The 12,202-nt window shown below is 37.8% G+C and overlaps 1 protein-coding gene across 2 annotated transcripts in view; it reads left to right on the top strand.

Moving 5' to 3' along the window:
* KDM3B (lysine demethylase 3B) overlaps nucleotides 1–12,202 on the top strand; it is a 55,956-nt gene that overhangs the window by 2,766 nt on the left and 40,988 nt on the right. For both annotated transcript variants that reach the window (XM_044780556.2, XM_044780560.2), the window contains exon 2: nucleotides 11,513–11,680. In XM_044780556.2, coding sequence (XP_044636491.1) covers nucleotides 11,513–11,680 — 168 coding nt within the window. The remainder of the gene's footprint in view (nucleotides 1–11,512; nucleotides 11,681–12,202) is intronic.

The following is a 12,202-nucleotide window of genomic DNA, read 5'->3' as shown; positions in this document are numbered from 1 at the left end:
AGGATCCTGTTGACTGGGAGTTTTGGTTGATAAGGGTTTGATAGGTGGCCATCTTCATCAAAGCTATGCTGACAAGTAACTACTGAGATTTTTAGATGAAGTAGGAATAGAAAAACAGCCTTTTTCTCTCTCATGGAATTGAGCTTTATTTGTATTTTAGAATAGGCCTGTTTTTTTAAAAAAGTCTTATTGCAAATTAATTTAATGGAGTTTCATGCATTTATCTCTAACTCTTCTTTTCTAACTCAATGTCCTCTTTGTGTTCCTGAATCGTTATTGGTGTATATAAGTTGCAGAGCCCTTGGGACCTTCACATATGTAGGTATGGTAGATAAAACAAACACACAGACCAAAAAAACATGGATTTTCCTTTTTTTTTTGTTATAAAAGAAAAACTTACATTTTGCGAAATGTCAAACAACCAAAACTCCATCCTTCACCAGCTCCCACTTAGCAAAGAAGGCTTTGCTCATCTTTCTTAATACTGGTACAAAACAAAAAATATTAAAACATTCATCCATATACAAAAGGTTGCTTTTTTTAAGCAAATGATATCATACTGCACAATATCTGCAGCCTGCTTTTTTCTTTTTTCCATTTAACATTATACCGTGTGCATCAGTACCTATAGATCTTACTCATCCTTTTAGATAACTAAGTTATATTTCATGGAATGGATGTACCATAATTTATTCAGTCATTTCCCCTTATGGTGGACATTCTTGTTTAAAAGTTTTTGGCACTACAAACAATGCTGCAGTTAATGTACTTGTACATATATATATATATATATTTATTTATTTGTTTGTTTGTTTTATTTTTGGTGAGGAAGATTGTCACTGAGCTAACGTCTATGCCAGTCGTCTTCTATTTTGTACGTGGGATGCTGCCACAGCATGGCTTGATGAGTGGTGTGTAGGTCTGTGCCTGGGATCAGCAAACCCTGCACTGCCAAAGAGGAGTGTGCAAATTTAACCACTACACCACGAGGCCCGGCCCCATATATTTTTATGTAATTGTGATTTTATTTCTCTGGTTTAGCCATCCATGAGTGAGGTTGTTGGGTTAAGGAGTATGTGTATTTTTATTTGATTAGGTAATGCCAGGTTATTTTCTAATAAGATTGTAGCATTTCATACTCCCACCAGCAGTGATACACAAAGTGCATGTTTCCCCTCACCCTTGCCATCACTAGTGTCATCATTCTTTGTCATTTTTGGCAATGTATGGGTGAGAAATAGTGTCTAGCATTTTCATGACAACTAGTCTTTTTTCTGTGTTTATTGGCCTTTTACATTTCTTTTATGCCTATTTGAAAAAAATGGAAGTTGTCTTATCACTCTGTACAAGTTCTGCGCGTGTTAGGGATATTAACCCTTTTACCTGTCAAGCGTGTTGCAATTATTTTCTCTCATTTGTCTTTTGACTTTGTTTGTGGGTTGCTTTGCCATACAGAAAAATAAAATTTTTATATCATCAGATCTCTTAGACTTTTCTTAATGGCTTCTGGGTTTATTTGCTTGGGAATGGCTTCCCCATCTTGAGCCTATATAATATAAATATGCTTCAAATTTTCTTTCAATATTTTCACGTATTTTTACCATTAGATCTTTGGTCCATCTGGAATATTTTTGTAAATGGCATTGAGGTAGGGGGATCTAACTTTTTTCCTACTGAGTAACCAATTGTGGCAGCACCAACTTTAAACCATCCGTTTCTTGCTGTATGATAGAATTGAATGATGCTTTTAGTAGTATTGGTTTTTTTTTTTTCAATGTGTGTCTTAGCTATCTCAGCTGTCCAGAACTTGCAAGAGGAATGAAAGCGTACTGCCTTATTTTTTTACCCTTTAATCTTTCATCTTTATCTGAGGGAAAGGTGGACTCTAACATACTCTTTTCCTTTGATTTGAGATAATGTAATAATTGTAACAGTGTCTGGGCTAATACCATGTTTCTTCTATCTGGGAGTCTTCCAAGAGGGGTGAAAGCGTATCTGCCTTATTTCTTTACCTCCTCCTCCTCCTACCTTTCCCCTCTGTTTCAGGTTAGGTGGACTTTAAAATACCTCTCTACTTTGTTTCTAGATAATATAATAATTATAGTCAGGTCCAGGATATTACCATATTTCCAGTGTACCATCCATTGTTTATTCATTCTCAACCTACGTTCAAACAAACATAGAACTTCAGCCCTAATTGAAATAGGAGTTTATGGCTTTGTGTGTGTGTGTGTGTGTGTGTGTGAGAGGAAGATCCTCCCTGAGCTAACATCTGTGCTAGTCTTCTTCTACTTTGGATGTGGGATGCCTCCACAACCTGACTGAGAAGTGGCGTAGGTCCGCACCCTGGATCCGAACCCGTGAATCCTGGGCCGCTGGAGCAGAGCGCACGGAACTTTAACCACTTGGTCACAAGGCCAGCCCCAAGGGGTTTATGGCTTTTAATGATTATCCTTAAGTATCCTTTTCTTGCTTATAATTCCAAAAGTTAAATAAAAGTCTGAGTGATATCATGATACCTCATGATATACTTTAAAATAGAATATGTTTTCCAGTGTACGGTTTAGAGAACTTTGTATAAAAATGAGATTGCACAGGGGGCCAGCCCCTTGGCCGAGTGGTTAAGTTCGCCTGCTCTGCTGCAGCAGCGCAGGGTTTCCCCGGTTCGAATCCTGGGCACAGACATGGCACCGCTCATCAGACCACGCCGAGGCATAAAATCTTTAAAAAAAAAATGAGATTGTACAAAAGAATATATAACATTTAAGTGTGAGCATACTTCTAAGCATACTTTTCATCTTAACTCCCCTCTTAAAGCAGAAGGTCTATTTTTGAAACACTGAGCCACCTTTGAGTTTTTTAGGCATTCAAGTGCTTCCTATAGTTTTTTTTTAAGTTTGTCTTACTTTATGTGTTTATGTGTGTGTGTAATTTTTATTAGCTCTATCTTAATTTGTCTTTGCATTCTATTTATTTCAGGGCTGTGCAGTATGTCCACCAGTGATCACATTATATACTGGTCATTTTGTCCAGCCTCCTCTCTCTATTACACAGTCAGATCTTTTCTCTTAATTACCCGTTTATTTCTAAGAGTTGCTTCATTAAGTCCTCACCTTCCAAGGCTTCATTCTCGTCTTTGGTACTCACTTGCCTAGTTCTCATCCCCAGCTTGTTCTGGTTGATTTAGTTTCCCCTCCACCCTCCTAAATGGTGGCTAAGTAAATAGCATTTTCTGTTACTGATTTTCTCAACAACAGCTGGGGTGGGTTCCAGTAGGCTTTGCTTCCAAGAGGCCTGGGGGACACAACACCTGTTGCTGCTTCTCAGTTTTCCACTGCCTTTGACAGATTGGTTGTTTTTAAGCTCTCCCCACCCCACTATCCCTATTGCCAAAGTGTCTTTTATCCTTGTTCTGGAGATGGGTAAAACCTGCCTGATTGTTTAGTAGTGACTCATATAGTGTGACCTCTCTCGGTTTTGCAAGGACAGAAACTCCGTTTTTTGTGTGTCTCTTCAAGGGTAATCAGGCTCTAGGGGACTGATTCTCACTAACCAAACTCTCAGGAGGCTGATTTGTAAATCCACATGTAAGGTTATTAATTTACAGTGGGAGATATACCTATCCGGAGATCTGCACAGAGCCCCCTCCTGGTCTACTCAAGAGACCAGATTGCAAATAAGAAGAATCCTTGGTGTGCAAAGAATCAAGACAGGGAAAATTGGATGTTGCCTAAAGGGTATTTACAGCAAGCAGCCCTGCTTTGGTGATCTTCCATTGCTTTGTTCCCCCTTTACCCTTTGCTTTTTTTTTCCCCCCCTGAGGAAGATTCACCCTGAGCTAACATCCATGCCAGTCTTCCTCTCGTTTTTTAGCATGTGGGCCTCCAGCACAGCATGGCTGCTAACAGAGTGATGTAGGTCTACACCTGGGAACCAAACCTGGGACCCCAAAGCAGAGTGCACCAAATTTAACCACTAGGCCACCAGGGCTGGCCCTACCCTTTACTTTTAATGTTGTCATCCATCAAAATCCTATAAAGAGAAAAGAAAGCCTGTGCATTCTAGGTTCTTCCACATCTATAAAGCCTTTCTGAATCCCTGGCATGTTATTTTTTTCTTTGTTCTTTTAGCATTTTGTAGATACCTCTTTTGGAATATTTATCACAGTTTTTCTTATAGATATATAACAAGATGTATAGCTCATCTCCCCTACTAGATTGTAAGTTCATCAATAACAAGGAACACATGCATTTTTCTATTATTTTAAAAGGCCTTCTCTGACTGCCCTATCTTAAAAAGTAGAATATTTAGAAGCCAGTTTTAGGTTAACTTTCACTTCTGATTTATTGTGGAATTTCTACTCTATGACCCCCCCTGTTATAAGGTATTTATAATTGATGTTTAAGTTTTTTTCTTTTATATATTTTTATTGATATGGACTCACTATTAAGTTTTTTGTCTTGACATTATTGGAGTCATATTTGGGACCCCAGTCCAAGGTACATTGTCCATAGGTATTGTGATTTACATCTGGATTGTTAGATTGGAAGCATTAGATGTTTTATTTTTCTGATTCTTAAGTAATGTGTGCCTATTATACAAAATTTAGAAATTATTTTAATAATAATAATAAAATAGCCTCTGTAGTGTCACAACACGTTAGAAACTGTTGTTTATATTTTGATACATTTTCTTCTAATCTTTTTTTAGAATTAAGAGGTGAATTCGTACTGTATTTTCAATTTTGAGTTTTACTTTGTCTCTTAAAAATTATTTTATTGTATTACTAAAACTCTTTTGTATTGTGAGTGATTTTAATTTTCATGGTGCTCTTCTGTATTTCCCACATGTAAAATGTATTGCTTTTGTAACGGAAAGGAAAACAATAAATGCTCTGTAAGAAAATCTTATAATTTTTATTGGCTGGATAATTTATTTAACTGTTCCATTTCATTGGATACTGAAATTGTTTTAGATTTTAGGCTTTATCAGTAATGCTGTGATGAGCATTTTTATAAAGTCTTTTCTGTGTTTAGGGTTGTTTCCCAGTATTATTGCTAGTAGTGGTATTATGGAGACACAGAGTATGCACATATTTAAGTTTCTTGATATATAGCTTTTTTTTTTTCTTGTTTTAAGTCATATCAATTTATACTCTGAACAGTAGTATGAGTTTGCTTAAGGAATGCATCTTTATCAGGAGCCTGTGGTCTGCTAGGCATTTTATGCTTTTATTTCATTTAATCCTACCAACAATCCTTTGAGGTACTTACTGTTCCTATTTATAGGCAAAGGAAGTGAGGCTCAAACAGGCTAAAGTAACTTGCTCCCGGCTACATAGCTAAGGAATGGGGAAGTTAGGATGCAAATCCAGATCTTTTTGATTCCACAGCCCCTAAAAGCACTGTGTATATATATGTATATATATGCTTGAATTTTTATTCAGGTTATCTGTATGGTACTCAAGTATTTAACATTTAATTTATTGAGGATGTTAGAAAGTAGGAAAAAATTGGGAATAATTGTTAGAAAACTATCTCTTGATCAAAGGAACCATAGAGAGAAAATTATTTTTTGTTTGAAAACAGCAATATTCTAGACATGCATCATTCCCCACCTTGGCTGTCAAGATATCCCACAGTTTTGTAAGATCATTTGTAACACAGTTCATATTTTGTTTAGAAGATAGGTAGGAGATTGAAAAAGAAAATTTAGGAACCTTGGGAGTTAGTCTTCCATTTCCCTTACCCTCTCTAATTCACCACCACCATATCCCATTATTTTTATCTCTAATTTCTCAAAGACACTTTCCATTCATGCAGTCTTATTAGTTTAGGACTTTTTAATCTCTTTCCTGAGTTATCATTGCTTTGTAATTGGTCTCCCTGCCTCCGGTTTCTTCCCTCTGTAATTTTTCTTCCATTCTGATCCCAAAGGTAATTCTTTCCTTTTTAAAAAAATGTAAATTATATAAGTAATATATGAATACATATTCTAAAGAAAAAAAGAAATGCTTACTGATAAAGCTAAAATATTATTTCCCTTCCTATCTCAATCCTCCTTCTTATCCCACCACCCCCCTAGAAAATAATCTGCAACTTGCTTTTTTCCATATAGTGTATCTTGGAGATCTTCCTACATTAGTCTATCAGATATATCTCATTTTTTAAAACTTGTCTACGTTATTCCATAGTATGAACAAAGTGTGTTTAGCCTTTCACCTAATTATAAAATATTTTGTAATTTCTATTTTGATTTCCTATTTAGAATGAATATTGAGAAGTTTTTCTCCCCAGATGGCATTATCTTTCTAAAACATATTGTACTGTGTCTTGACCCTCCCCCCTTTAAAACTTTCAGTGGCTCTCCCAAGGCCTGTAGCAGGCAACATAAACTCACATGTGTCCAGGGACCAGGCTTCTGAGAAACAGCTGCGTGACAGACCAAAAGGTGTAGGGGGGATTGGCAACTGGAGAGTGCAGACACTGCCTAAAGATGTTCAAATGCACATTAAAAACAAACCAACAAAAAAACACTCTGTTGGCGAAACAAGACACTTTTGCCACCAGGTTTCACTTTGTCATCCATTAACATGCTAGTCAGAGCCCTTTACCGCTTTCTTAGTAGCCGCCTTCTCCTCCTGCTAGAATACTCAATCTGCCTTTATGTTTCTCTGCCTTTACACCTGCTGGAACGTCTTTCCCTACCTTCTCTGCCAGAAGAATGCAGTTTGTCCTTTAAGACCCAGCTTGTATACTTCTACCTCTTCTGTGAAACCTTTCTAGTTTCCCACGGCAAATGCCTTCTATAGCCTAATACAGCAGGTGCAAATCTTTATTATTGCCTTTATTACATAGCTCTGTAATAATTGCTGTACTTCTCTGTTGGCTCATCCAGGATGTGAGTCCTTCCTACCAAGTGCTACCTTGTTCACTTTGATATTCTTGGTCCTGGCAAGTGCTACTTGTATATGTAAGAGGTGTTCTATTTTTGTTGAGTGAGTAGATAAGCAAATAATTTTATTAGTTGTAGTAAGAATGGTCTTGGGGAAAACCAGAATTCAAACATGATTACGTGATAAACCTGAAGACTTATATTACTCAGATTACTACCATCTGATTTTATCAAACTTAAGGGAACTTAGTTGATTTTTTAACGAATTTATTTGATTTTAATATAAGGAAAATGAATATAAGTCACATATAGACCATAAAAGGAATGTTGAAGTGAAAGTAAGAGTTTTACCGTTAACTCTCCTTAACTGATAAAATATCTTACATTTCGTCCTTGGGTTCTAGCTGTAGTGTGTATAGTACTCTTTGCTATGTTTACTCTAATAGTAGAAATTTTTTACAGACTTTTTAAAAAAAATCAACTCAAACTGTTTTAGTCCTGTTCTGTTCAGATTATCAACCTGCCTTGGTCATCTTTGACTCAATCCAACCACTACCATTGATTTTTGTTAATTTATGTCCCTTCTTCCTGTCCTGTGGCCTGGCCACTACCATTTTAAGAGTTCACTTTTTGTGTACTTTGACCTGAAATGTTCTAACTCCTTCCATTTCTCTAGCTAGGAGGTAAAGCGCAGTGCTAGGGGCAAAAATAAGCCTTATTGTTGGAAGAACATGTTTATGTGTATCTACATTCCATATTGCTTTCAAAACAAATTCATATTGTTATCTTGGAGCTGTTGCTTGATCGCAGAATGTATAACAGTGGTTGTTGTCAGGTTAAACACTTTATTCCGCATCCTTTGCTCAGGCAGGTTAAGAGATAATTGTCCTTAAATTAGGTGAAATTTGTCTCCCAAGTATTTCAGCTTTTCCCTGATGTTTTCAGATATGTGATGATAGGATTCCTGAATATTAACTTTTTAAAGGCTCAAGTTCTTATACAAAGAATAAAAACAGTCACAGCTTTAATACAATGACTTCATTTAGTGTTCTTCTTGTATTTGTGTATTGGTTTGACTTAGAATTTTGTGACTCATATATTGATTTTTAAAGTGTCTGGCAGATTAGAACTGCAGCATGGCATCTAGCCGTCAAGTCACCATGGATCCTCAACCTCTGGTGTTCTAAGTGATGCTGGATAGAGTACTGTGTCACTCAGGGACAGACTCAGCCTGGCCACTGAACACTACACGCTGCTTTCCATGGCTTGCTAGGTCTTGTCTGTCCTCTAGCCATCGCCGCCTGCTGACATCAGTTATGTAAGGGCACTACTATTCTCCCAGTCTCTGGTTCAAAATCCAACTCATTTTGAATTTCCCCTTACTTTTATATCCAGCCAGTCATCAAGCTTGATGATAGGACTCCTGGATTCTCACAAGCACAGTTCTCTTCCTTCCTAGTCACTCCTACTCTAGTCATGTAAAAACACCCCCTACTTCCCCACACCCCCAAACTCTAACCCATCTACATCCACTGTTAGCTAGCTGAGTTTTCCAAAAACCAACTGCTCTGTTCCTGTCTTGACCTTGAGTAGAAACCTTTCAATGGCAATTGCACATACACACACACACACACACACACACACACTCACACTCACTCATACACACACACACACACACCCCTCTGCTTGGCAGCTGGATGGAATCCTAATTTTTTTTTTTTTTTTTTTGAGGAAGACTAGCCCTGAGCTAACTCCTACCAATCCTCCTCCCCTATTTTCTGAGGAAGACTCGCCCTGAGCTCACATCTGTGCCCACCTTCCTCTACTTTATATGTGGGACGCATACCACAGCATGGCGTGCCAAGTGGTGCCATGTCTGCACCCGGGATCCGAACTGGCGAACCCTGGGCCGCTGAAGCGGAATGTGCAAACTTAACCACTGCGCCATCCTGCCGGCCCATGGAGCCTAAATTTTTTATCCCAGTGTTCAGGGTCTTCCACATTAACTCTTAGTCTTCTTAGCCTCATCTCCTCTCTTTCCCTACAGTGTTCTGTAGCTCCTGACCATCCTGGAACTTGACTGGAGCTTTCCTTGGCCTCTGCCCGCATCAGTCTCTACACACCTGAAGTGATCTCTCCTGCCTCTGAACATCCCCCATACTCTATTTTACTTTATTTCTGTTTATCTTATGGCGTATTATTGCCCAAGTAGTGCTTTGCAAATGACCAAAGTGCTTTGGAATCTATTACTTTAATTTTTACAACCAGTCTGTGAAGTAAGACTGTTGTGTCTTATCACAAGGGAGGAAACCAAGACCTGATGAGGGAAGAGTGGCTTACCCAAGTTTTGCAGTTACTAGAGAGTGGAACTAAGACTCAAATCCAAGCCTTCTAGGACATAAGCCCCAAGCTTTGTTCATTTTGCTGCTACCACTACCTTTCTTGGTGCCTGAGTCTGCGTTTAAATGTTAAGTTTGAGTACCTGTCTTTCCAGTTACCTGCAAGTTACGCAAATTGGGTTTTATTCCCCTAGAGCATATATATATATATATATATATATATATATATATATATATATGAATGAGTCCATATTGCAGTTCAGTGTTCTCTGTAAAAATCATCCTTCCCCTTTCTGAGCCTTGTTTCCCCATCTTTCTTTTTTTTTTTTGAGGAAGCTCAGCCCTGAGCTAACATCTGCCAATCCTCCTCTTTTTGCTGAGGAAGACCAGCCCTGAGCTAACATCCGTGCCCATGTTCCTCTGCTTTATACGTGGGACACCTACCACAGCATGGCTTGCCAAGCGGTGCCATGTCCGCACCCGGGATCCGAACCAGCGAACCCTGGCTGCCAAAAGGGAACGTGTGCACTTCACTGCTGTGCCACCACACTGTGCCACTTTTTTTTTTAAGTAGAAATGAAGCTTACTTGGTATATTATAAATAATAAAACTAGAGCTTTATATAATGAATTTACTTTCTGGAATAACTTCAGCAATGTACTTCAATTAATAAGTATTTATTGCCTGTGAAGAGAAGAAGCCTAACGCTAGGCTACTGAGCAGTGGTTCCACACTTTTCAAGTATAAGTATCCTGAATTTTCATATTGTTCTAACTATAATTTTATGCTGACTGAGAACATAGATACCAACAAAAGCTGTTATGAATTCAGTAACAATTTTAGTGGATTTGAATTTTATTTATTGTATCATCTACATTTATTTGAAAAATAATAATACATACATGTACAAGACCTCTAGTATTCAGTCTACAGGAAATGCTTGATGCCCCTAGTACTTCCAGATCTTCCTAGTAACTCCATGGTTCCCAGGTGGGGAGTCACTGCTGTTTGATTCTGACATTGTCCTGTATCACTCATTATTGCCTTAGGAAGCTTCATGTGAGAAATTTCTTATAGGGCCAAGTGGTTGTAATAACATTGTTTCCTGGAGTAATTGCTTTATGTTTTCCTCTTAGACAGTGAGAACTATGCAACTGACCTCTCTATTTTCAGACTGGCCTTTAGGAAGCTCAGAGCCAAATTTATCACCTCATACAGCTGCATAGATCCTTATTGCCGGCTTAAGTTTTCTGTTTTCAAACTTTGATAGTGACTTTCTGTTGTAGTTTGCTTGGCCCTGATTTTTTAACTTATATTTTATCATTTTATTGCATATGTTTCCCAAAAGCCAACTAAAATTCTTTGAAAGTTAAGTGGGATATAAATAAATACTCAAGCCCTTCTTTTGTCATCAGCTATATTTTAGGCACTGGACATATCCATTCTAAATATTGATACCTATATGCATATGTCTTGCTCTTTATGCTGGATTGAACGTGATCAGAAATCAGAATTTATATGGAAAAGCCAAACCTAAGCATACTATTTATTAGAAAAATGTAGGTTCATTTAATATGAATTGCTTTCAAAACTCCCTACAGTGTCTACTTAAGTATATCTCAAAAAGTGGAGTGTCTCTTCTGGGAGGAAGCAAAGCATTGTTGTGACGACAGCATGCCTCTACTAGCAGATATGAGATCACTGCTGGCAGTGGTACTTAAAAAATCCACACACAGGACTAGAAGGGCAACTGTTTTATTTCAGTGTTTATCTTTTTGAATTTTGTACCATGTACATATATCACTTATTCAAAATAATTAATAAAAGGAGTTCACAGTCATTTTCGGTGGAAGTGTAAAAAATTTCTCTTCTTACCTGTTTGACTATCAGCTCCTTGAGACCAGGAAATGTGCTCGATTCCTCTCTGTATTCCTGAACCTGGCACAGTGCCTTATACATATATGCCCCCAGCCAGTGTGCATAGGTGTGAACTGGAAACAAAGAACTGCAGATTTCAGTAGAATCACAGCTAAAACTTACTCACTGTGAGTCCCTCATGCACCCTTAGTTCTGTTCCCCCCTTTCAGAATGGGGCTGAGACCAGCTTCCTGGCTCTGAAGTAAGATTGATTTTAATTAAAATCCACTAAAACAATCTAAAAACAAGTTAGTAGAATTTCTCCTAGTTGTTCAAAACAGGGGGTTTATGTTTGTTTATACATTGGAGTGTGGGGTTTTTCTACATGTGACCTTCAAACTGTTCCTTATCTCTTCTTGCAGATCTTTGTAGAGTTTGACGGCTGTAACTGGAAGCAACACTCCTGGGTTAAAGTTCATGCTGAAGAGGTTATTGTGCTCCTGCTGGAAGGGTCTCTAGTATGGGCACCTCGGAAGGACCCAGTCCTTGTCCAAGGTGCTCGAGTCTCCATTGCTCAGTGGCCAGCCCTGGTGAGTGACGCTGATTGGCTGGGAACTTATTTGGGCTTTACTTCGACGCTGTAACTGTGGTATTTATCTAATAGCTGAACTCTATAGAATTCCCCAAACTCTATGATTTGTCCTTAACACACTTTTATTCTGAAGTTACCAAAGCAAAAATTGGGAGAGATCTTTTCTCCTGTGTCTTCTGAAACTTTTTATATTAGATAATATTTGATACTTTTTGTTGCCAAAGAATTTTTTCACCTGTAGTCTCTTCTCACAGTAAGGTTATGAAACAGTGTTTGTAATCCTTAAGGTCTTTTTTTTCCATAGGAACTCTATTTTATTTTTTTCCCAGCTTTATTGAGATATAATTGACATAACATTGTGTAAGTTTGTGTACAACATGAGGATTTGATATACATATATATTGTGAAATGATTGCCACTGTAAGGTTAGTTAACACATCCATTGATTCACATAGTTACCTTTTTGTGTGTGTGGTGAGAATGTTTAAGATTTATTCTCTTAGCAATTTTCAAGTATGAA

Source organism: Equus asinus, chromosome 9, assembly GCF_041296235.1.
Source record: "Equus asinus isolate D_3611 breed Donkey chromosome 9, EquAss-T2T_v2, whole genome shotgun sequence".
Classification (NCBI taxonomy): domain Eukaryota; kingdom Metazoa; phylum Chordata; class Mammalia; order Perissodactyla; family Equidae; genus Equus; species Equus asinus.
Note: the sequence above shows the minus strand (reverse complement) of the source record. Positions and strands in the feature narration are given on the sequence as shown.